General features: G+C 37.6%; 1 protein-coding gene across 4 annotated transcripts in view; it reads right to left on the minus strand.

Annotated features, from left to right (window-relative positions):
- The window catches only part of EFHC2 (EF-hand domain containing 2), a 242,871-nt gene that overhangs the window by 142,151 nt on the left and 76,707 nt on the right, over positions 1-24,013 (minus strand). For all 4 annotated transcript variants that reach the window (XM_065915700.1, XM_065915701.1, XM_065915699.1 and 1 more), the window contains exon 3: positions 7,347-7,497. In XM_065915700.1, coding sequence (XP_065771772.1) covers positions 7,347-7,497 — 151 coding nt within the window. The remainder of the gene's footprint in view (positions 1-7,346; positions 7,498-24,013) is intronic.

Consider the following 24,013-nt stretch of genomic DNA (forward strand, 5'->3'; position numbering starts at 1 on the left):
AAGACACATATTAGTCAAATTAACAAAGATCAAACACAAAGAACAAATATTAAAAGCAGCAAGGGAGAAACAACAAATAACACATAAGGGGATTCCCATAAGGATAATAGCTGATCTTTCAATAGAAACTCTTCAGGCCAGAAGGGAATGGCAGGACATACTTAAAGTTATGAAAGAGAATAACCTACAACCTAGATTACTGTACCCAGCAAGGATTTCATTAAGATACAAAGGAGAATTTAAAAGCTTTAGAGACAAGCAAAACCTGAGAGAATTCAGCACCACAAAACCAGCTCTTCAACAAATGCTAAAGGATCTTCTCTAGACAGGAAATGCAGAAAGGTTGTATGAACGTGAACCCAAAACAACAAAGCAAATGGCGACGGGACCACACCTATCAATAATTACCTTAAATGTAAACGGGTTGAATGCCCCAACCAAAAGACAAAGACTGGCTGAATGGATACCAAAGCAAGACCCCTATATATGCTGTCTACAAGAGACCCTCCTCAAAGCAAGGGACACATACAGGCTGAAATTGAAGAGCTGGAAAAAAATATTCCACACAAATGGAGACCAAAAGAAAGCAGGAGTCGCAATACTTAGATCAGATAAAATAGACTTCAAAACAAAGGCTGTGAAAAGAGACAAAGAAGGACACTACATAGTGATCAAAGGATCAAGCCAAGAAGAAAATATAACAATTATAAATATATATGCAACCAACATAGGAGCACCACAATATGTAAGGCAAATGCTAACAAGAATGAAGGGTGAAATTAACAATAACACATAAGAGTGGGAGACTTTAATACCCCACTCACACCTATGGACAGATCAACTAAACAGAAAATTAACAAGGAAACACAAACTTTAAATGACACAATGGTCCAGCTAGACCTAATTGATATCTATAGGGCATTTCACCCAAAAACAATCAATTTCACCTTTTTCTCAAGTACACACAGAACCTTCTCCAGAATAGAACACATCCTGGGCCATAAATCTAGCCTTGGTAAATTCCAAAAATTGAAGTCATTCCAGTCATCTTTTCTGACCACAATGCAGTAAGATTAGATCTCAACTACAGGGAAAAAAAACTATTAAAAATTCCAACATATGGAGGAAAAATAACACGCTTCTGAATAACAAACAAATCATAGAAGAAATCAAAATATGCGTAGAAACAAATGAAAATGAAAACACAACAACCCAAAACCTATGGGACACTGCAAAAGCAGTGCTAAGGGGAAGGTTCATAGTAATACAGGCTTACCTCAAGAAACAAGAAAAAAGTCAAATAAATAACCTAACTCTACACCTAAAGCAACTAGAGAAGGAAGAAATGAAGAACCCCAGGGTTAGTAGAAGGAAAGAAAACTTAAAAATTAGGGCAGAAATAAATGCAAAAGAAACAAAAGAGACCATAGCAAAAGTCATCAAAGCTAAAAGTTGGTTTTTTGAAAAGGTGAATAAAATTGACAGACCGTTAGCCAGACTCATCAAGAAACAAAGGGAGAAGAACCAAATCAACAAAATTAGAAGTGAAAATGGAGAGATCACAACAGACAACTCTGAAATACAAAGGATCATAAGAGACTACTACCAGCAGCTCTATGCCAATAAAATGGACAACTTGGATGAAATGGACAAATTCTTAGAAAAGTATAACTTCCCAAAACTGAACCACGAAGAAATAGAAGATCTTAACAGACCCATCACAAACACAGAAATCGAAACTGTAATCAGAAATCTGCCAGCAAACAAAAGCCCAGGACCAGATGACTTCACAGCTGAATTCTACCAAAAATTTAGAGAAGAGCTAACACCTATCTTACTCAAACTCTTCCAGAAAATTGCAGAAGAAGGCAAACTTCCAAACTCATTCTATGAGGCCACTATCACCCTAATACCAAAACCAGACAAGGATGTCACAAAAAAAGAAAACTACAGGCCAATATCACTGATGAACATAGATGCAAAAATCCTTAACAAAATTCTAGCAAACAGAATCCAACAACATATTAAAAAGATTATACATCATGACCAAGTGGGCTTTATCCCAGGAATGCAAGGATTCTTTAATATCCGCAAATCAATGTAATACACCACATTAACAAATTGAAAGATAAAAACCATATGATTATCTCAATAGATGCAGAGAAAGCCTTTAACAAAATTCAACATCCATTTATGATAAAAACTCTCCAGAAAGCAGGAATAGAAGGAACATAACTCAACATAATAAAAGCTATATATGACAAACCCACAGCAAACATTATCCTCAATGGTGAAAAATTGAAAGCATTTCCCTTAAAGTCAGGAACAAGACAAGGGTGCCCACTCTCACCACTACTATTCAACACAGTTTTGGAAGTGTTGGCCACAGCAATCAGAGCAGAAAAAGAAATAAAAGGAATCCAGATAGCAAAAGGAGAAGTAAAACTCTTCCTGTTTGCAGATGACATGATCTTCTACATAGAAAACCCTAAAGACTCTACCAGAAAATTACTACAGCTAATCGGTGAATACAGTAATGCTGCAGGATATAAAATTAACACACAGAAATCCCTTGCATACCTATACGCTAACAATGAGAAAACAGAAAGAGAAATTAAGGAAACAATACCATTCACCAACAAAAAGAATAAAACAGTTAGGAGTATATCTACCTAAAGAAACAAAAGGCCTATATATAGAAAACTATAAAACACTGATGAAAGAAATCAAAGAGGACACAAAGTGATGGAGAAATATATCATGTTCATGGATTGGAAGACTCAATATTGTCAAAATGGCTATACTACCCAAAGCAATATATAGATTCAATGCAATCCCTATCAAGCTACCAATGGTATTTTTCACAGAAGTAGAACAAATAATATCACAGTTTATATGGAAATACAAAAAACCTCGTATAGCCAAAGCAATCTTGAGAAAGAAGAATGGAACTGGAGGAATCAACCTGCCTGACTTCAGGCTCTACTACAAACCCACAGTCATCAAGACAGTATGGTACTGGCACAAAGACAGAAATATAGATCAATGGAACACAATAGAAAGCCCAGAGATAAATCCACGTACACCTTATCTTCGACAAAGGAGGCAAGGATATACAATGGAAAAAAGACAACCTCTTTAATAAGTGGTGCTGGGAAAACTGGTCAACCACTTGTAAAAGAATGAAACTAGGACACCTTCTTTCACCATACACAAAAATAAACTTAAAATGGATTAAAGATCTAAATGTAAGACCAGAAACTATAAAACTCCTAGAGGAGAACATAGGCAAAACACTCTCCGACATGAATCACAGCCGGATCCTCTATGATCCACCTCCCAGAATATTGGAAATAAAAGCAAAAATACACAAATGGGACCTAATGAAACTTAAAAGCTTTTGTACAACAAAGGAAACTATAAGCAAGGTGAAAAGACAGCCCTCAGATTGGGAGAAAATAATAGCAAACGAAGCAACAGACAAAGGATTAATCTCAAAAATACATAAGCAGCTCCTGCAGCTCAATTCCAGAAAAATAAATGACCCAATCAAAAAATGGGCCAAAGAACTAAACAGACATTTCTCCAAAGAAGACATACAGATGGCTAACAAACACATGAAAAGATGCTCAACATCACTCATTATCAGAGAAATGCAAATCAAAACCACAACGAGGTAACATTACACGCCAGTCAAGATGGCCACTATCCAAAAGTCTACAAAGCAATAAACACTGGAGAGGGTGTGGAGAAAAGGGAACCCTCTTACATTGTTGGTGGGAATGCAAACTAGTACAACCACTATGGAGAACAGTGTGGAGACTTCTTAAAAAACTGGAAATAGAACTACCATATGACCCAGCAATCTCACTCCTGGGCATACACACCGAGGAAACTAGATCTGAAAGAGACATGTGCACCCCAATGTTCATCGCAGCACTGTTTATAATAGCCAGGACATGGAAGCAACCTAGATGCCCATCAGCAGATGAATGGATAAGGAAGCTATGGTACATATACACCATGGAATATTACTCAGTTGTTAAAAAGAATTCATTTGAACCAGTTCTAATGAGATGGATGAAACTGGAGCCCATTATACAGAGTGAAGTAAGCCAGGTGATAAGGACAAATACAGTATACTTAACGCATATGTATGGAATTTAGAAAGATGGTAATGATAACCCAATACGCAAAACAGAAAAAGAGACACAGATGTACAGAACAGACTTTTGAACTCTGTGGGAGAGTGGGATGTTCTGAGAGAATAGCATTGAAACAAGTATACTATCAAGGGTGATATAGACCACCAGCCCAGGTTGGATGCATGAGACATGTGCTCGGGGCTGGTGCACTGGGAAGACCCAGAGGGATCGGATGGAGAGGGAGGTGGGAGGGGTGATCGGGATGGGGAACACATGTAAATCCATGGCTGATTCATGTCAATGTATGGTAAAAACCACTACAATATTGTAATTAGCCTCCAACTAATAAAAATAAATGAAAAAAAAAGAGGCAGCTAGAAAGGGAGGCTATAATTCATCCAGGTGCACTCACTTCTGAATGGTCAGCTCTACTAAAAAAAACTGGTGCATCTAACCTTCCAGTTCATTCAGAAAATATCAAAACCCTATGGAAGTAACAGGAGCACTGTCAGTGCCCAGCACCTAAATGTGACCCTTAACCTCTTCCAAGGTTCCACATGTGCAAAAAATCAGTCCCAGGCCACTCAAGGGGCAGAGGAAAGAAACACTGCCTACCCATCCCACGAGCTTGAGCCCCTGGCTCTGTATACTCATCCCCCGCCTCATTGTTTAATTTAGGAAAGCTTGAAGAAGACATAGAATGAATTTGCAAAGTATCCTCTGTCCTAACAGACCTTCCTTAACAAGAATCACCATATTAAATATTTCAAGAGAGACTGCTCTGTCTCTGAATGAATCTTGATGACAGAGCAGTTATTTCTGTTTGTTTTCCACAGGACTTGTGATAGCCCACTAGGTATCTCCACTTTTCTGACAAATTCAACCTCGTTACATATCGTGATTACTATGTATTCTGTTCATACCACTTTATATGTCTGACTTAGGGAAATGTCCTGATCAGTGTGAGACAATCAGAAATTCTGAAAGAGACTTTAAAGTTGTCTTTTCCTAAGATTCCCCCGCCCTGTGTCTTTATGAACAACATTCCCTCCTATTACATAAAAATTATTTTCAAATCAATCATTATAACTACCTTCAATTTGCCTTTGGAATCTGCCTATGTGAGATTTAAAATCAAGAGGCTGGGAGAATCAAAAAGTCTTAATAAAAGCATTTCCAAGATCCTCATAGAGGTTACATTTCATTTTTCTTCTTAAATTTTAATAAAACTAAGATTCACTGGACATGGGGCCAGTGAGTTACAGATAATATGAACTTTTGCCTTAAAGTAATAATAAAAACATAATGCAAGTCACAAATGCAGGTTCAGGATGTCCTATGACCTCCAGTCCATCACTTGTGTAAATCTTATGTCATGTGAGGAGGTAATAAAAAAATAAGCAAAGCTTAGTTAGGGAATATCAGAGTAAAGCATTTAAGTGAATATTAACAAGAAAATACTTTTTTTGCTAAAACAATAACATCACTTACCTAAACAAATGAACTTAGGCAAAACAGATGTTCATGGAAATTAAAAGCTGTAAGTTTTCTTAATATTTTGAAATAATTATTTAAATGTTTTGTAATACATTATTGTCAATATTTAAGAACTGCATTATATATGTTTTAAATAACCGTAAATAGACCTATAAATATATGATACTGTTTATATATGGAATCTAAAAAATAATACAAATGAACTTATTTACAAAACAGACGTAGAGTCACAGATGTAGAAAATCTTACAGTTACTAGATGGGGGAGAGAGAGAGAAATTGGGAGATTGGGATTGATATATATATATATATTACTATACATAAAATAGATAACTAATAAGAACCTACTGTATAGCACAGGGAACTCTACTCAATATTCTGTAATGACCTGTATGGGAAAAAAATCCTTAAAAAAAAGTGGATATGTGTATATGTGTAACTGATTTGCTTTGCTGTATACCTGAAACTAATATAACATTGTAAATCAATTATACTTCAATACAATTTTTTTAAGTATAAAGATCTCTTAAGAAAAAAAAAGATCTCTTGTCCCTTTACAAAATAAAATGTCACACTTCAACCTTAAAAGTTTGTGAAAATGTTTTCTTAAATATTAAAGCATTTCCATGTTTTCTAAAAAATTCATCATTAAGCCATAAATTCTCCAAATAAATGACACAACAGAAAGAGAGAGAGGATCATTGCCTACCTCAGGCAGGGTAGTCCTCTGACCCAATTGTACCTTGTCCTAAGTGTGTGAACCTCTCTGCCAGAAAATTATTTCTCTTACTGACCAGAAGAGAAAATTAGTCCTCTTCTGACCCCCTACATCCTGTCCATGAGGATACAGAAAACTAGATCACCCCTCTCCCACAGGACAGACCTTTAGATTCCTTAGGACATTCATCAGGCATATGTGACTCTTCTGTTTATGGGTAAACATCCCCTTTCACTATTATCTCTTACACATGACAAATCTTCAGTCCTTTCATTATCACCATTGCTCTCCCTTGAAGGCACCCAGAACTTGGCATCATCCCCAAGTCAAGGACTTCTACACACAGAAGAAATCAGTCACCTCCCTTGACCTCTGCCATGATTCTACTAATGCAACCAACAGTTAGCTTCTCTTCACATCAGAGAGCTAACTCTTGTCTGGCTGAAGTGGAGTATGGATAAAGATGACTGGCATATGTGGGGCAAAGGAGCAATAGCCTTCTCTTGAAGCATTATGAAAGCCTGTACTTAACAGGGATGAAGATGAGGAGACAGTGGTTGAAGCAAATGGCAGTGAATTCAAGAAAGGATAGAGAACCTCAATCTGGAAGTGGCAGTGGAGACCAGTCTTCTCTGTTCCCTTAGGGTGTTATGAAGGAAGTAATGTGGTCATAGCAAAAAGACAAAAAAAGAGTTTGAAGAAAAGAGTAAAAGACAGAGGAGTGTTTGCTCATACTAGAGCAACACGTGAAAGGATACAATGATGACAACAGACAAGTGAGTGACATGGCCAGTGTTGAGGTATGAGGCATAGAAGCTGGTAAGTTACCATCAATAACTACAAGGTAAACAGCACGTTTATATTCACCATTGTCAACAAGTTAGATATCCAAGCAGTAGCATGGGGTCTTTAAAAAAGCTAGAGAAAGTAGTACATAAAGGCAGCAGTTAGAAGTGAAAGAACCATAACTCTGCTTTAAACAGATACCTTGAGGCAGTCCACTATTTTTCAACACTGGTTCATTTACTTCAATTGTGTCATCTTCAAGGTAGAAGTAGATTTTATAGCGTCTTATTCTATAATTTTCTTGACTTTTATCAGGCACTTCATCTTCTAAATAGGCATCAAATGATAATACCTGTTGGAATCATAATTAGAAACTAAGAAATGAAAAAAAATTCAGCAAACTTAAAAACAAAGCCACTGCCTCTATACTTTTTTTAATGTAAAGAAAACAGTTGAGGAAATTTTTGCAGAAAGACATTCTACACATCAGCTATGAGAATGGATATACAATCTAGATTTGTTGCTGTTTCATTACCATTTGGTTAGAATGAGGAAATGATATTCAAACAATGAATCCATCATTCAACTCTACCATAAATTGAACTAGAATCTGTCTTTGGAACTTCACAGTGTGATTCTGTATGTATGTATATCTTTCCCACAAGATGAGTATAACTTTTGTCATTTTTTTCTCATTAAAAATAACAGAAAGTTATCTTGGTTTCCCTGGTAGCTCAGATGGTAAAGAATTCATCTGCAATGCAGGAAACCCAGTTTGATCCCTGGGTTGGAAAGATCCCCTGGAGAAGGAAATGGCAACCCACTCCAGTATTCCTGCCTGTAGAATTCCATGGACAGAGGAGACTGACGGACTACAGTCCATCAGGTCACAAGAGTCAGACACAACTGAGCAACTTCACACACACGCATCTTGCTTCTAAGGATAAAATTATCCTGATTTCTGGTCCTGCTGATGACTTGCCTTGAGGCAATTCAAACACGCAGAGCTGAAATTCTTCCAATGCACTGGAGACCCCACCCTATACTTGTCTTCAGGAATCTCAAAAAGCCTAGCTCAATGCCAGACCATTTCAAGCATGGCCTGGGGCACAGGTTCCTTCAGAGTTCCATTTTAATACATCCTTTGCTCTCATTCTTTGTCCAATTTTTATAATTAAAGTAGTAAAAGTTAATTGTGCATATGTTGTAATACCAAGTTAACTCAACACAGACTATATGTGAGTGAGTCTGTTAGGCACAATCTAACTTCTAGGGATGGTCAGTGACCCTAATTAGGAATAGATGCTCCAGGACTGTTTAGCAAATTTCCATCAGAAGCCCACACTTCAGAAGTAGCTGACAAAATGCCTCAGTAATTTATCTCTGATCAACAGAAAAGGCTTTGCTAACTACCATAAAGAATATTAGAAATGAGTTTTAGTTAGTGATATAATCACATTCAAAATGAATGGATCAGTTGCAAATACTGATCAGGCACTGTCTTTACCAGGTAAGGTTTTAGGAATCTAGTGAGCCCAGACATCTATACCTTTGGCTTCATTATAAAATGGTCCTATATTCAGTTGCTTTCTTAGGGAATTTATCTGTCCTGATTTCAGTTAGAAAGGTAGCCAAATCCACTACTAAAAGGTTATCATATTTGTGTTGAGTACATTTCCAGGTGTTGCTGGGTAGGTACAGGGTTTCCTTCTGGGATGATGGAAATGTCTTGGAATTAAATAGAGGTGATGGTTGTACAACACTGTAAATATATTAGATGCCACTGAACTGCATGCTTTAAAACGGCCAATGAAGGGGAGGAGCCAAGATGGCAGAGGAGTAGGACGGGGAGACCACTTTCTCTCCTATAAATTCATCGAAAGAATAATTGAACGCAGAGCAAACCTCACAAAACAACTTCTGATCGCTAGCTGAGGTCATCAGGTGCCCAGAAAAGCAGCCCATTGTCTTCGAAAGGAGGTAGGACAAAATATAAAAGATAAAAAGTGAGACAAGAGCTAAGGACGGAGATCCGTCCCAGGAAGGGAGTCTTAATAAGGGATGTTTCCAGACACCGGGAAACCCTCGCACTGGCGGGCCTGGGGAAGTGTTTGAATCTCAGAGGGCAACCTGACTGGGAGGGAAACAATAAATAAAACCCACAGATTAGGAGCCTAAAAGCAACTCCCAGCAGAAAAGTACCCCAGACACCCGCATCTGACACCACAAGTGGGGGCAGAACGGAGAGGAGCGGGCGGCATTACTTGGGGTAGGGTCTGGGCCTGAGTGCCCTGAGGACAATCGGAGGGAGGTTTTGTGAGTTGCCAACTTGAACTGTGGGAGAGCAAAAGAGAGAGAGAAAATTAACTGGCCCAAACACACTGCCGGCCGTTTGGAAAACAAAGGGACCGAGATTCTGGATGGTCGGCATCCGCCGGGAGGGTCGCAGCGAGACACAGGGCGCAGGCACCCGACCGGTGCAGGTGGGGACTGGGGCTGGGGACGCGGAGGGCAGAGGGCGCACGCACCCGACCGGCTCCGGCGGAAACTGAGACTGGGACCACGGAGGGGAGTGGGCGCGCCGCACCTGGGGAAAGTGCGCCCGTCAAGCCCCTGGCTGCCTGGACCGCTCTGACGGGGTAGGCACAAAGAGCAGGCGAAGCTTTTTGCTCCGCACTTTTGTGGAACACCCGAGGGCTGGAACCGCGCGCAGCATGGGGAGTGCTCCTTATGGAGCAGCCGGGAGCCTGAGCAGCACCAGCCCCTCCCCGCAGCGCGACAGAACTAGCTACCTGAATAAGAGTCCACCTCCACCCACCTGTGTCAGGGCAGAAATGAGGCCCTGAAGAGACAGGCAAACAGAAGCCAAATAAACAAAGGGAACCGCTTCAGAAGGGACCGGTGCAACAGATTAAAATCCTTGTGGAAAACACCGACTACACTGGAAGGGCCTGTAGATATCGAGAAGTGTAAGATGGAACAAGGAGCTATCTGAAACTGAGGCGAACACACACTGACTGCAATAGCTCCAGAGAAATTCCTAGATATATTTTTACTTTTGCTTTTTTTTTAAGTAAGAAAAAAATTTTTTTTTAATTTTTCCTTTTTTATTTTTTCGCTTTTATTTTCCTATAAAATTCCCTATTACTCCCACATTACTCCTTAACTTTCATTTTCATAGATATTAACTATTTTTTTAATTAGGGAAAATTTTTTTTTCTTTTCTCTTTTTTCTTCTTTTTTTTCCTTTTTCTCTTCTATTTTCTATTTTTCTTTTTCTCTTACTTCTTTTAAACTCCTCTAGTACTCCTCTATTACTCTTTAATTTTCATTTTCAATACACTATAACCTTATAAAAAAAAAAAAAAGAAGAGAAGCCCTATATTTAAACCAAACTTCATATATATTTCTAAAATTTGTGTGTGTCTGTTTTGGTTTTTGTTTTTAATATAGTATCTTTAAGAGTCTAACCTCTACTCTAGACTTTTAATTTATGTTTTTCAGTATATGATATAAATTGTGAACATTTAGGAATCCAATATTCAGTTCCCATTTTTATTCAGGAGTGTGTTGATTATTCTCTCGCAATCTTGACTCTCTGTTCTCTACCTCAGAACACCTCTATTTCCTCCTTTCCCCTTCTCTTCCCAATCCAATTCTGTGAATCTTTGTGGGTGTCTGGGCTATGGAGAACACTCTAGGAACACACAACTGCGTAGATCTGTCTCTCTCCTCTTGAGTCCCCCTTTTTCTCCTCCTGCTCATCTCTATCTCCCTCCTCCCTCTCCTCTTCTTCATGTAACTCTGTGAACCTCTCTGGGAGTCCCTAACGGGGGAGAATCTTTTTGCCATTAACCTAGAAGTTTTATTATCAGTGCTGTATAGTTGGAGAAGTCCTGAGACTACAGGAAGAATAAAACTGAAATCCAGAGGCAGGAGACGTAAGCCCAAAACCTGAGAACACCAGAAAACTCCTGAATACATGGATCTTTAAGTAATAAGAGATCGTCCAAAAGCCTCCATACCTACACTGAAACCAACCACCACCCAAGAACCAATAAGTTTTAGAGCAAGATATACCATGCAAATTCTCCAGCAACGCAGGAACATAGCCCTGAACGTCAACATACAGACTGCCCAAGGTCACACCTAACACATAGACCCATCTCAAAACTCATCACTGGGCTCTCCAAAGAGAAGAAATCAAGTTCCACGCACCAGAACACCAACGCAAGGTTCCCTAACCAGGAAACGTTGACAAGCCAATCATCTAACCCCACCCACTGGGTAAAACCTCCACAATAAAAAGGAACCACAGACCTCCAGAATACAGAAAGCCCACTCCAGACACAGCAATCTAAACAAGATGAAAAGGCAGAAAATTACCCAACAGGTAAAGGAACATGAAAAGTGCCCACCAAGTCAAACAAAAGAGGAGGAGATAGGGAATCTACCTGAAAAAGAATTAATAATGATAATAAAAATGATCCATAATCTTAAAAAAAAAAATGGAGTTACAAATAAAGAGCCTGGAGACAAAGACTGAAAAAATGCAAGAAATGTTTAATAAAGACCTAGAAGAAATAAAAAAGAGTCAACTAAAAATGAATAATGCAATGAATGAGATCAAAAACACTCTGGAGGGAACCAAGAGTAGAATAACGGACACAGAAGATAGGATAAGTGAGGTAGAAGATAAAATGGTGGAAATAAATGAAGCAGAGAGGAAAAAAGAAAAAAAGGATCAAAAGAAATGAGGACAACCTCAGGGACCTCTGAGACAATGTGAAACGCCCCAACATTCGGATCATAGGAGTCCCAGAAGAAGAAGACAAAAAGAAAGGCCATGAGAAAATACTCGAGGAGATAATAGCTGAAAACTTCCCTAAAATGGGGAAGGAAATAGCCACCCAAGTCCAAGAAACCCAGAGAGTTCCAAACAGGATAAACCCAAGGTGAAACACCCCAAGACACATATTAATCAAATTAACAAAGATCAAACACAAAGAACAAATACTAAAAGCAGCAAGGGAGAAACAACAAATAACACACAAAGGGATTCCCATAAGGATAACAGCTGATCGATCAATAGAAACCCTCCAGGCCAGAAGGGAATGGCAGGACATACTGAAAGTAATGAAAGAGAACAACCTACAACCTAGATTACTGTACCCAGCAAGGATCTCATTCAGATATGAAGGAGAATTCAAAAGCTTTACAGACAAGCAAAAGCTGAGAGAATTCAGCACACCAAACAAGCTCTTCAAAAAATGCTAAAGGATCTTCTCTAGACAGGAAACACAGAAAGGCTGTATAAACGTGAACCCAAAACAACAAAGTAAATGGCAAAGTAAATAGGTCCCCCTATTGATAGGGACCACACCTATCAATAATTACCTTAAATGTAAATGGGCTGAATGCCCCAACGGAAAGACAAACATTGGCTGAATGGATATAAAAACAAGACCCCTATATATGCTGTCTACAAGAGACCCACCTCAAAACAAGAGACACATACGGACTAAAAGTGAAGGGTTGGAAAAAATATTTCGCGCAAACGGAGACCAAAAGAAAGCAGGAGTCGCAATACTCATATCAGATAAAATAGACTTTCAAATAAAGGATGTGAAAAGAGACAAAGAAGGACACTACATAATGATCAAAGGATCAATCCAAGAAGAATATATAACAATTATAAATATATATGCACCCAACATAGGAGCACTGCAATGTGTACGGCAAACGCTAACGAGTATGAAAGAGGAAATCAATAATAACACAATAATAGTGGGAGACTTTAATACCCCACTCACAACAATGGCTAGATCAACTAAACAGAAAATTAACAAGGAAACACAAACCTTAAATGACACAATGGACCAGCTAGACCTAATTGTCATCTATAGGACATTTCACCCCAAAACAATCAACTTCACCTTTTTCTCAAGTACACACGGAACCTTCTCCAGAATAGATCACATTCTGGGCCATAAATCTGGTCTTCGAAAATTCAGAAAAATAGAAATCATTCCAGTCATCTTTTCTGATCACAGTGCAGTTAAGATTAGATCTCAATTACAGGAAAAAAATTGTTAAAAATTCAAACATATGGAGGCTAAATAACACACTTCTGAATAACCAACAAATCATAGAAGAAATCAAAAAAGAAATCAAAATATGTATAGAAATGAATGAAAATGAAAACACAACAACCCAAAACCTATGGGACACTGTAAAAGCAGTGCTAAGGGGAAGGTTCATAGCATTACAGGCTTACCTCAAGAAATAAGAAAAAAGCCAAATAAATAACCTAACTCTACACCTAAAGCAATTAGAGAAGGAAGAAATGAAGAACCCCAGGGTTAGCAGAAGGAAAGAAATCTTAAAAATTAGGGCAGAAATAAATGTAAAAGAAACTAAAGAGACCATAGCAAAAATAAAGAAAGCTAAAAGCTGGTTTTTTGAAAAAATAAACAAAATTGACAAACCATTAGCAAGACTCATTAAGAAACGAAGAGAGAAGAACCATATTAACAAAATTAGAAATGAAAAGGGTGAGATCACAACAGACAACACTGAAATACAAAGGATCATAAGAGACTACTACCAGCAGCTCTATGCCAATAAAATGAACAACTTGGATGAAATGGACAAATTCTTAGAAAAGTATAACTTTCCAAAACTGAACCACGAAGAAATAGAAGATCTTAACAGACCCATCACAAGCAAGGAAATCGAAACTATAATCAAAAATCTGCCAGCAAACAAAAGCCCAGGACCAGATGGCTTCACAGCTGAATTCTACCAAAAATTTAGAGAAGAGCTAACACCTATCTTACTCAAACTCTTCCAGAAAATTGCAGATGAAGGCAAACTTCCAAACTCATTCAATGAGGCCACCATCACCCTAATTCCAAAACCAGACAAAGATGCCACAAAAAAAGAAAACTACAGGCCAATATCACTGGTGAACATAGATGCAAAAATCCTTAACAAAATTCTAGCAAACAGAATCCAACAACATATTAAAAAAGTCATACGCCATGACCAAGTGGGCTTTATCCCAGGAATGCAAGGATTCTTTAATATCTGCAAATCAATCAATGTAATACACTACATTAACAAATTGAGAGATAAAAACCATATGATTATCTCAATAGATGCAGAGAAAGCCTTTGACAAAATTCAACACTCATTTATGATTAAAACTCTCCAGAAAGCAGGAATAGAGGGAACATACCTCAACATAATAAAAGCTATATAAGACAAACCCACAGCAAGCATCACCCTCAATGGTGAAAAATTGAAAGCATTTCCCCTGAAATCAGGAACAAGACAAGGATGCCCACTCTCACCACTGCTATTCAACATAGTGGTGGAAGTTTTGGCCACAGCAATCAGAGCAGAAAAAGAAGTAAAAGGAATCCAGATAGGAAAAGAAGAAGTGAAACTCTCGCTGTTTGCAGATGACATGATCCTCTACATAGAAAACCCTAAAGACTCTTCCAGAAAATTACTAGAGCTAATCAATGAATATAGTAAAGTTGCAGGATATAAAATTAACACACGGAAATCCCTTGCATTCCTATATACTAACAATGAAAAAACAGAAAGAGAAATTAAGGAAACAATACCATTCACCATTGCAACAAAAAGAATAAAATACTTAGGAGTATATCTACCTAAAGAAACAAAAGACCTATACATAGAAAACTATAAAACACTGATGAAAGAAATCAAAGAGGACACAAACAGATGGAGAAACATACTGTGTTCATGGACTGGAAGAATCAATATTGTCAATATGGCTATTCTACCCAAAGCAATCTATAGATTCAATGCAATCCCTATCAAGCTACCAACGGTATTTTTCACAGAAGTAGAACAAATAATTTCACAATTTGTATGGAAATACAAAAAACCTCGAATAGCCAAAGCAATCTTGAGAAAGAAGAATGGAACTGGAGGAATCAACCTGCCTGACTTCAGACTCTACTACAAAGCCACAGTCATCAAGACAGTATGGTACTGGCACAAAGACAGAAATACAGATCAATGGAACACAATAGAAAGCCCAGAGATAAATCCACGAACCTATGGACACCTTATCTTTGACAAAGGAGGCAAGGATATACAATGGAAAAAAGACAATCTCTTTAACAAGTGGTGCTGGGAAAACTGGTCAACCACTTGTAAAAGAATGAAATTTGAACACTTTCTAACACCATACACAAAAATAAACTCAAAATGGATTAAAGATCTAAATGTAAGACCAGAAACTATAAAACTCCTAGAGGAGAACATAGCAAAACACTCTCCGACATAAATCTCAGCAAGATCCTCTATGATCCACCTCCCAGAATATTGGAAATAAAAGCAAAACTAAACAAATGGGACCTAATGAAACTTAAAAGCTTCTGCACTACAAAGGAAACTATAAGTAAGGTGAAAAGACAGCCCTCAGACTGGGAGAAAATAATAGTAAATGAAGAAACAGATAAAGGATTAATCTCAAAAATATACAAGCAACTCCTGAAGCTCAATTCCAGAAAAATAAATGACCCAATCAAAAAATGGGCCAAAGAACTAAACAGACATTTCTCCAAAGAAGACATACAGATGGCTAACAAACACATGAAAAGATGCTCAACATCACTCATTATTAGAGAAATGCAAATCAAAACCACAATGAGGTACCATTACATGCCAGTCAGGATGGCTGCTATCCAAAAGTCTACAAGCAATAAATGCTGGAGAGGGTGTGGAGAAAAGGGAACCCTCTTACACTGTTGGTGGGAATGCAAACTAGTACAGCCACTATGGAAAACAGTGTGGAGACTTCTTAAAAAACTGGAAATAGAACTGCCATATGACCCAGCAATACCACTTCTGGGTATACACACTGAGGAAACCAGATCTGAAAGAGATACATGCACCCCAATGTTCATCGCAGCACTGTTTATAATAGCCAGGACATGGAAGCAACCTAGATGCCCATCGGCAGATGAATGGATAAGGAAGCTGTGGTACATATACACCATGGAATATTACTCAGCTGTTAAAAAGAATTCATTTGAATCAGTTCTAACGAGATGGATGAAACTGGAGCCCATTATACAGAGTGAAGTAAGCCAGAAAGATAAAGAACATTACAGCATACTAACACATATATGGAATTTAGAAAGATGGTAATGATAACCCTATATGCAAAACAGAAAAAGAGACACAGAAGTACAGAACAGACTTTTGAACTCTCTGGGAGAAGGTAAGGGTGGGATGTTTTGAAAGAACAGCATGTATATTATCTATGGTGAAACAGATCACCAGCCCAGGTGGGATGCATGAGACAAGTGCTCGGGCCTGGTGCACTGGGAGGACCCAGAGCAGTTGGGTGGAGAGGGAGGTGGAGGGGGGATTGGCATGGGGAATACGTGTAACTCTATGGCTGTTTCATGTCAATGTATGACGAAACCCACTGAAATGTTATGAAGTAATTAGCCTCCAACTAATAAAAAAAAATAATAAAATGGCTAATGATTAATTTTATGTCATATAAATTTTACCTCAATTTTTAGAAAAAGATGTGAGATGCTGAATTATATTGAACACTAAAATAATAAATGTTATATGAGTTATATCTCAATTTTTAAAGGTATGGGGAGGAAGATGTTGCTGGAACACCTAAAAGGACAAAAGAGCTGGGGCTCCATCAAGCTTTTAGTAGAGATAGTGAGAAAGAGCAAGATATGCCTGCTACCCTAGAATGTGCCACTTTAGCACATGGATTATTTTGAAGTAAAGATAAGCAGAGCCCAGCAGACACAGAAAGAACATTTTACTTCCCCTTTAACTGCATAAAGCTTCCCAGGTGGCTCAGTTGTAAGGAATACAACTGCCAAAGCAGGAGATGCGGGTTCAATCCCTTGGTCAGGAAGATTCTCTGGAGAAGGAAATGGCAACCCTCTCCAGTATTCTTTCCTGGAAAATGCCATGGACAGAGGAGCCTGGTGGGCTAAAGTCCATGTGGTCACAAAGAGTCGGATACGACTTAGTGACTAACAACAACAACTAACTGTATAAAAGAATTTAGATATGAAACCTGCACCAGGAAGAGAGGTATTACCAGAGAAAATGCTTTCTATCAGAAAGCTTTATCAGCATGGCATTGCAAACATTTGTTTGGTAAAACACTAGCTCTTCTCATTTTCCTGTGGATGATTTTCCTTCTCTTTGAAGCCCCAGACCCCTGCCCCAGTCTCCTTAGCTCAGAATGGTATATAAGCAACAAGAACCCGACTGCTGACATGTCTCATATTTTTATGGGGCTCCCATATGTACAAAATTTCTTCTTCCATTAATTTTTCATATATCAATTTAATTATTAGTCCAATGTGGTGTTGGAGAAGACTCTTGAGAGTCTCCTGAACAGCAAGGAGATCAAATCAGTCAATCCTAAAAGAAATCAGCCCTGAATATTCATTGGAAGGACTGATGCTGAAGCTGAACCTCCAATACTTTGGCTACCTGATACAAAGAGCTGACTCATTGGAAAAGACCCTGATGCTGGGGAAGACTGAAGGCAGGAGAAGGGGACGACAGAGGATGAGATCATTGGATGGCATCATTGATTCAATGGACATGAGTTTGAGCAAACTCCAGGAGATAGTGAAGGACAGGGAAGCCTGGCTTGCTGCAGTCCATAGAGTCGCAAAGGGTCAGACAAGACGAGCAACAATCAGTGAAAGAATCCAGAAGGGAAGAAAGGAAAAGTTATCAACTCCCATAGTAGTATTCACATTGAAACTTTCTTTTCTTTGTAAAGTGTACAGGAAAATGTAGGTAGCGTAGGAAAGTGTAGAGAGCATATTCATATCCTACCTACTTCTATGTATTGAATATTACTGGTAAAAATTTTTGCATGACCAAACTGCCAGACATCAGCTGACAACACTGTCATATATATTATCATTATTTATCAAACAAATGATGCATTGAAAGAGAATAAAGATGCTCAACAGAAAAAAAGAGAAAGAAAGATACTATTTTAGGTTGGACTTAAATATTTCTATAAGAGGGATAAACTGACAGTTCATGTTCTTGCCCCTTGAGAATACAGGACTGACGAACTCCAGCATGAAATGTAGAGAGCAAATCAGAGAAGTAGAGATGGAAGGATAGAAAAGGAAGAGCAAGAGAAAATGGTAAAATACTATAGCAAAATAGATGCCAAATAGATTAAAAGTGATTTCACACAGGTGAAAGAACTAATTGCAATGGAATTTGATGTACCAGAGCATCCAGAGAGAAAGCTCTAAAATAAAAATTGTAAGAAATGAAAATTTATAGAAACATAATTATGATGCAAAGTTTTATCATAATTTATGATGTCAAGCAGAGACTAGATAAATAAGGTCCTAGAAGATGTAACTGCCTATAATTTTCTTGAAAACCGAATGCAAATGTCATTTGGCAGGGTGTGTGACCTTCCATTCCCCACAGGCCTTCACGAGTCCTGTATTATATAAGGTTATGTGCCTGATCCCCGAGGCATTCAGAATTTTGATGCTAGTCAAGAGGATATAAAATTTGAAATCAATTAGCTTTAAATAACAGATACATGATATTTTCTCCTTATAAAGGAAAAAATTTTAATGTTAATATTTCTGAAACCAGAGTCTTCCTAAATTAAAGCTAAAAGAAACTTAAAGCAGTCAGGAATGCATTTTAATAAGGATTTAATAAGGAACCTAGATGCAACTTGAAGTATAGCATAAATTTAACCTGTGGGAAAGTAATTCTATTTTAATGTCAATTTCATTCTTTGCTTTGCATTGCATATCCCAAATAGCTGGATGTTAACATCAATTTGGATTCCTAATTTTCACTTACAATGTTTTCTAAATATTACTGTCTGATGTAGCATTGACACAAAGATAATTGTGTGTAGATTGTCCATCATGCACTAGGCAATGCAATCATAAGGTAAAACAATACTCTAATCTCTCAGAATTACAGAATTTTAAAAGATGGTGAAGTTAGTATGAACAATGCATGAGTTATAAAGGCTATTACTCAGGAACCAAACATCTAATTGTCTAAAACTTACAGTTGAATTTTTAGAGAATGATGTTAGGAAAGAAAGAAACACTGATAATGTTCAGACTTAAATGGAGAGTACTAAAGAAGGTGTATAACAATAAGGATCAATGCATGCTATTAGAGGTTAGTTAGTAGACAAAAATTTGTGTACATTTAATGCAGTGTTGTTTATTCTTCCTGAAAAAGCTGTTATTAAATCAATGGTTTCTCCTGTGATTATGGAATCATAGAATTAGGGAAATAAATTGTAATGAATTTTGTATTGTGTATATTAGATGGCTCCTTTATACAGGACAACAGTATATTTAAAGAAGTTTATCATATGTGAAGGTGAATGGAATAAATCATCCTAAAATATGCCTCTTTGAAATAAGAATTATCCTGAGCTTATTATTTTTAAAAAACAGCAAGTGCAAGGAGAAGCTCTGAAAGCTGAGTAAAAGTCATTCTTGTAAGGGACATTTGGGGCTTTCCAGATGGTTCACTGGGTAAAGAATTCGCCTGTAACTCAGGAGACACAGGAGATGCGGATTGAGATAAGGGTTGGATCCCTGGGTCAGAAAGATCCCCTGGAGAAGGCAATGGCAACTCACTCCAGTATTCCTGCCTGAAAAATCCCATGGAGAAAGAAGCCTGGTGGGCTATGTTCCAAAGGATCACAAAACGTTGGACACCGCTATGAAGAGGAACTAAAAAGCCTCTTGGTGAAAGTGAAAGAGGAGAGTGAAAAAGTTGGACTAAAGCTCAACATTCAGAAAACTAAGATCATGGCATCTGGTCCCATCACTTCATGGCAAATAGATGGGGAGACAGTGGAAACAGCGTCAGACTTTATTTTTTTGGGCTCCAAAATCACTGCAGATGGTGATTGCAGCCATGAAATTAAAAGACGCTTACTCCTTGGAAGGAAAGTTATGACCAACCTAGACAGCATATTAAAAAGCAGAGACATTACTTTGCCAACAAAGGTCCATCTAGTCAAGGCTATGGTTTTTCCATGGTCATGTATGGATGTGAGAGTTGGACTGTGAAGAAAGCTGAGCACCGAAAAATTGATGCTTTTGAACTGTGGTGTTGGAGAAGACTCTTGAGAGTCCCTTGGACTGCAAGGAGATCCAACCAGTCCATCCTAAAGGAGATCAGTCCCGGGTGTTCATTGGAAGGACTGATGTTGAAGCCGAAACTCCAATACTTTGGCCACCTCATGCGAAGAGTTGACTCATTGGAAAAGACCCTGATGCTGGGAGGGACTGGGGGCAGGAGGAGAAGGGGACTACAGAGGATGTGATGGCTGGATGGCATCACTGATTCGATGGGCGTGAGTGTGAGTAAACTCCGGGAGTTGGTGATGGACAGGGAGGCCTGGCATGCTGTGATTCATGGGGTCGCAAAGAGTCAGACACGACTAAGCGACTGAACTGAACTGAACTGACTGAACTCAGGTAAATGTACTAACTCAGAGATTCTCAGCCTTCTCAGATTCTCATTAGAAACTGAAAAAAACAAACACCATACTCAAGCCTAAATAAATTAAATTGAAATCTTGGAGGCAATTAAAAAGGTCATTAGTATTTTTTTAAAGCTCTACAAGTAATTCTGAAATGCAGTCACTATGAGCAATGAATTGAACAAAAATATTTGAAAATTTGTCATTAGGAAAATAAAGCAAAAAAGGATAAAAGCACAAATAGATATATTTAAAAGGAAAAAAACAACTGTAATAATTAAATCCAAAAGAGTTTTTTTTAATAAATAGGTAAGATTCTAGTGTGTGGATGTGTGTGGGGAGGTAGGAATTTCCTCTACCCTTCTAGGTTCTTCTGACTGATCTAAAGAATTAAATTGAAATGTGAAAAATTAGCAGGAAAAAAAATTTTATTATGTACATATAGGGGCTTCATAAGAATATAAAGCCCAAGGACATCAGGCAATTGGAGCTTCTATGCCATCTAAGAGAAAGAAAGAAGTAGGGGTTTAGGGGACTTCCCCTGTGGCTCAGCTGTAAAAGAATCCACCTGCAATGCAGCAGATGCAAGTTCAATCCCTGGATTGGGAAGATTCCCCCAGAGAAAGGCATGGCAACCCACTCCGGTATTCTTGCCTGGAGAATCCCATGGACAGAGAAGCCTGGTGGGCTACAGTCCATATCGTTGCAAAGAGTCAGACATGACTGAAGCACTTAGTATGCATGCATGCAAAGGGGTTTAGGACTTCAAAGAGGAAGAAGGTAATTCACAAGAAGATGAAAAAAGCAAATGTTCTGTAAGCAAACATTTGCTGGGCCATACAGAAACAGTGGGACACAGAGAGGAGTTTTAACCAGCACTTTGCTAGATTTTTCCCTGTCTCCCTTCAAGGAATAGGTCCTCTAAGTTCTTTTACTCAGTTGGGGGAAGGTCAAAGGTTCTTTCTGAGTCTTTTGGGCCTTGACTACTTTCAGCTCAAAATAAACTTCATGCCAAAGCTGGCAAATTTTGCTCCCCTGCACTAGAAAAGATAATAAAGAATGTAATAACATAAAATCAGAAATGAAATAGTGTATTACAGAGGGATGTAATAAGTTATAAGATAGACATTATCTTATTATAATAAGTCATTCAAGCTTTTATGAAAATAAATTTTAAAGCCACAATTAAATAAGTGATTTTCTGTAAGAATTGTGAAGTATCAAAACACAACAGCCAAGTGAAAAATTTTAAAATTACAAAAAAATTGCTCTAACAAAGGCTCCAACCAGGATGATTTACTAATGGAGTCTTTCAAGCTTTCAAAGAAAAGAAAATCACCACTTTATATAACTCCCCTAGGATAACAAAAACCCTGGAAAGCCACAAAGGTGAATTTCAACGCCTAACAGACAAGCCATTAAAAATAGTTAACTCTAGAGCAACAGTTCTCACCGTGGCCTCACATAAGAATCACCAGTAGAGCTTTATAAACTCGTGATGTTTGGGCCACATCCACATCTATACACACCCACACACAATGAAATCAGGATCCCTCAGACTGGGCCCAGGTATAAGGGATTTTAAAGCTCCCCAAATGATTACAGTGTGCAAGCCAAGGTTGAAAGCTACTGCTCCAGAGCAATTTCACTACTTAATGATTTATAGAGCAAAGGTCCTAACTAAAATACAAGCAAACAAAATTCAGGAGTCCATAACAGTTATAAGCCAACTACACAAAAAGCAGCATTTTCCTCACAGATGCAAAGATGTTTCCAAATAAAGAAGTACAAGCAAATATATAATGATCTCACACTGTTTCCTACCACATTTTAAAATTTGAGCAATTCCTTAACAGGATTAAAATGCATCTGTTTTAAAACAACAGCCTAAACTTTCAGCACTATATTTAATTAAACTATGTGTCTACCACAATCAGGAACAGAAACAAAAATGTCCCTACCAACATCATGATTTAATATTTTTTCAGGCATTCTAGACAAGGTAAGAAGTACAAGTACTAGCAGGAAAGACACAAAGTTGTCATTGTAAGGAGACATAATAATGGCACAGGCAAATGCTGAAAAACTATGGATAAATAAAAGATTTCAACATAACCACAACTGAACCAAAAACATTCTTATATACTAGCAATAATCACCTGAAAATACAGTGGAAGGACAAAATAGGTTCACAATAAATAAAAAATTACAAATAGTTTTAATGAAAACTCTGTGACCTAGGTAAAACTCTAAAAATATTTACTAAAATATATAGACTGTGACAAAAAATAGGACAGGTGAAGTATATTCTGGATAAACAGACTGAAATAACATTTCAAGTGGATATTTCATTGGTGTTTTGCAAGGACTTGAAAAAATGATTCTAATTTCATCTGATAAAAATAAACAGATCCGCCTATTAAGGATAATTATGAAAACTAAATGTCATGTAAAAGACGTAACTCTCCCAGATATTATGCCTTACTATTATGCCTCGATTATTAAAAGTGTAAAACCAGAGTAAGAAGAGACATACTAATGTGTAGAAAAGAATAGGTAGCCTAGAAATAGGCTTTATTGAAAAGTTGAAGTTGAAAGTGAACTCGCTTAGTCCTATCTGACTCTCTGCAACCCCATGGACTGTAACCTACTAGGCTCCTTCATCCATGGAATTTTCCAGACAAGAGTACTGGAGTGGATTACCATTTCCTCCTCCAGGGTATCTTCCCAATCCAGGGATCAAACCCCAGTCTCCCACATTGCAGGCAGATGCTCTACCATCTGAGCCACCAGGGAAATCTCTTACATATAGGAATTTAGCACATGATGAAAGAGGAGTCATATTATTAAGTTTAAAAAGTACTAATGTAGAAAAGTATCAATGTATATCTCCACCTAAAATAAATTACAACCCAAAGTAAATACCAGACAGATTATAAGATTAAATATAACAAATCAGTTCCTTTTACCCTCCAAAAAAAAGTGTGTATGTGTCAAAGCCCTTAAAAAGAGGATGACCATTCCAGAGTTATGGGAAAAAGAGAAAATTATGACAGAAAAATATTAAAATTTAACTACAAAAATAAGTTACTTCAATGGGCTAAAATACAAATTAAAAACAAGCAACATACAAATTAAAAATTGTAGGAAATATGACAAAAGTTTATTTCATTAAAAACTTCTAATTAATTTTTAAAAGATCCTCAAAAGAAATAAAAACAATTTAAAATGTACCAAGGTCAATTTTTAAAAAGAAAAACATTCACTCAAAAATTATCAGATAAGAACAAATTATCTGTGAGGCACTAGTTTTGTTTCTTTC

The sequence above is a fragment of the Muntiacus reevesi genome, chromosome X, assembly GCF_963930625.1.
Source record: "Muntiacus reevesi chromosome X, mMunRee1.1, whole genome shotgun sequence".
Lineage (NCBI taxonomy): Eukaryota > Metazoa > Chordata > Mammalia > Artiodactyla > Cervidae > Muntiacus > Muntiacus reevesi.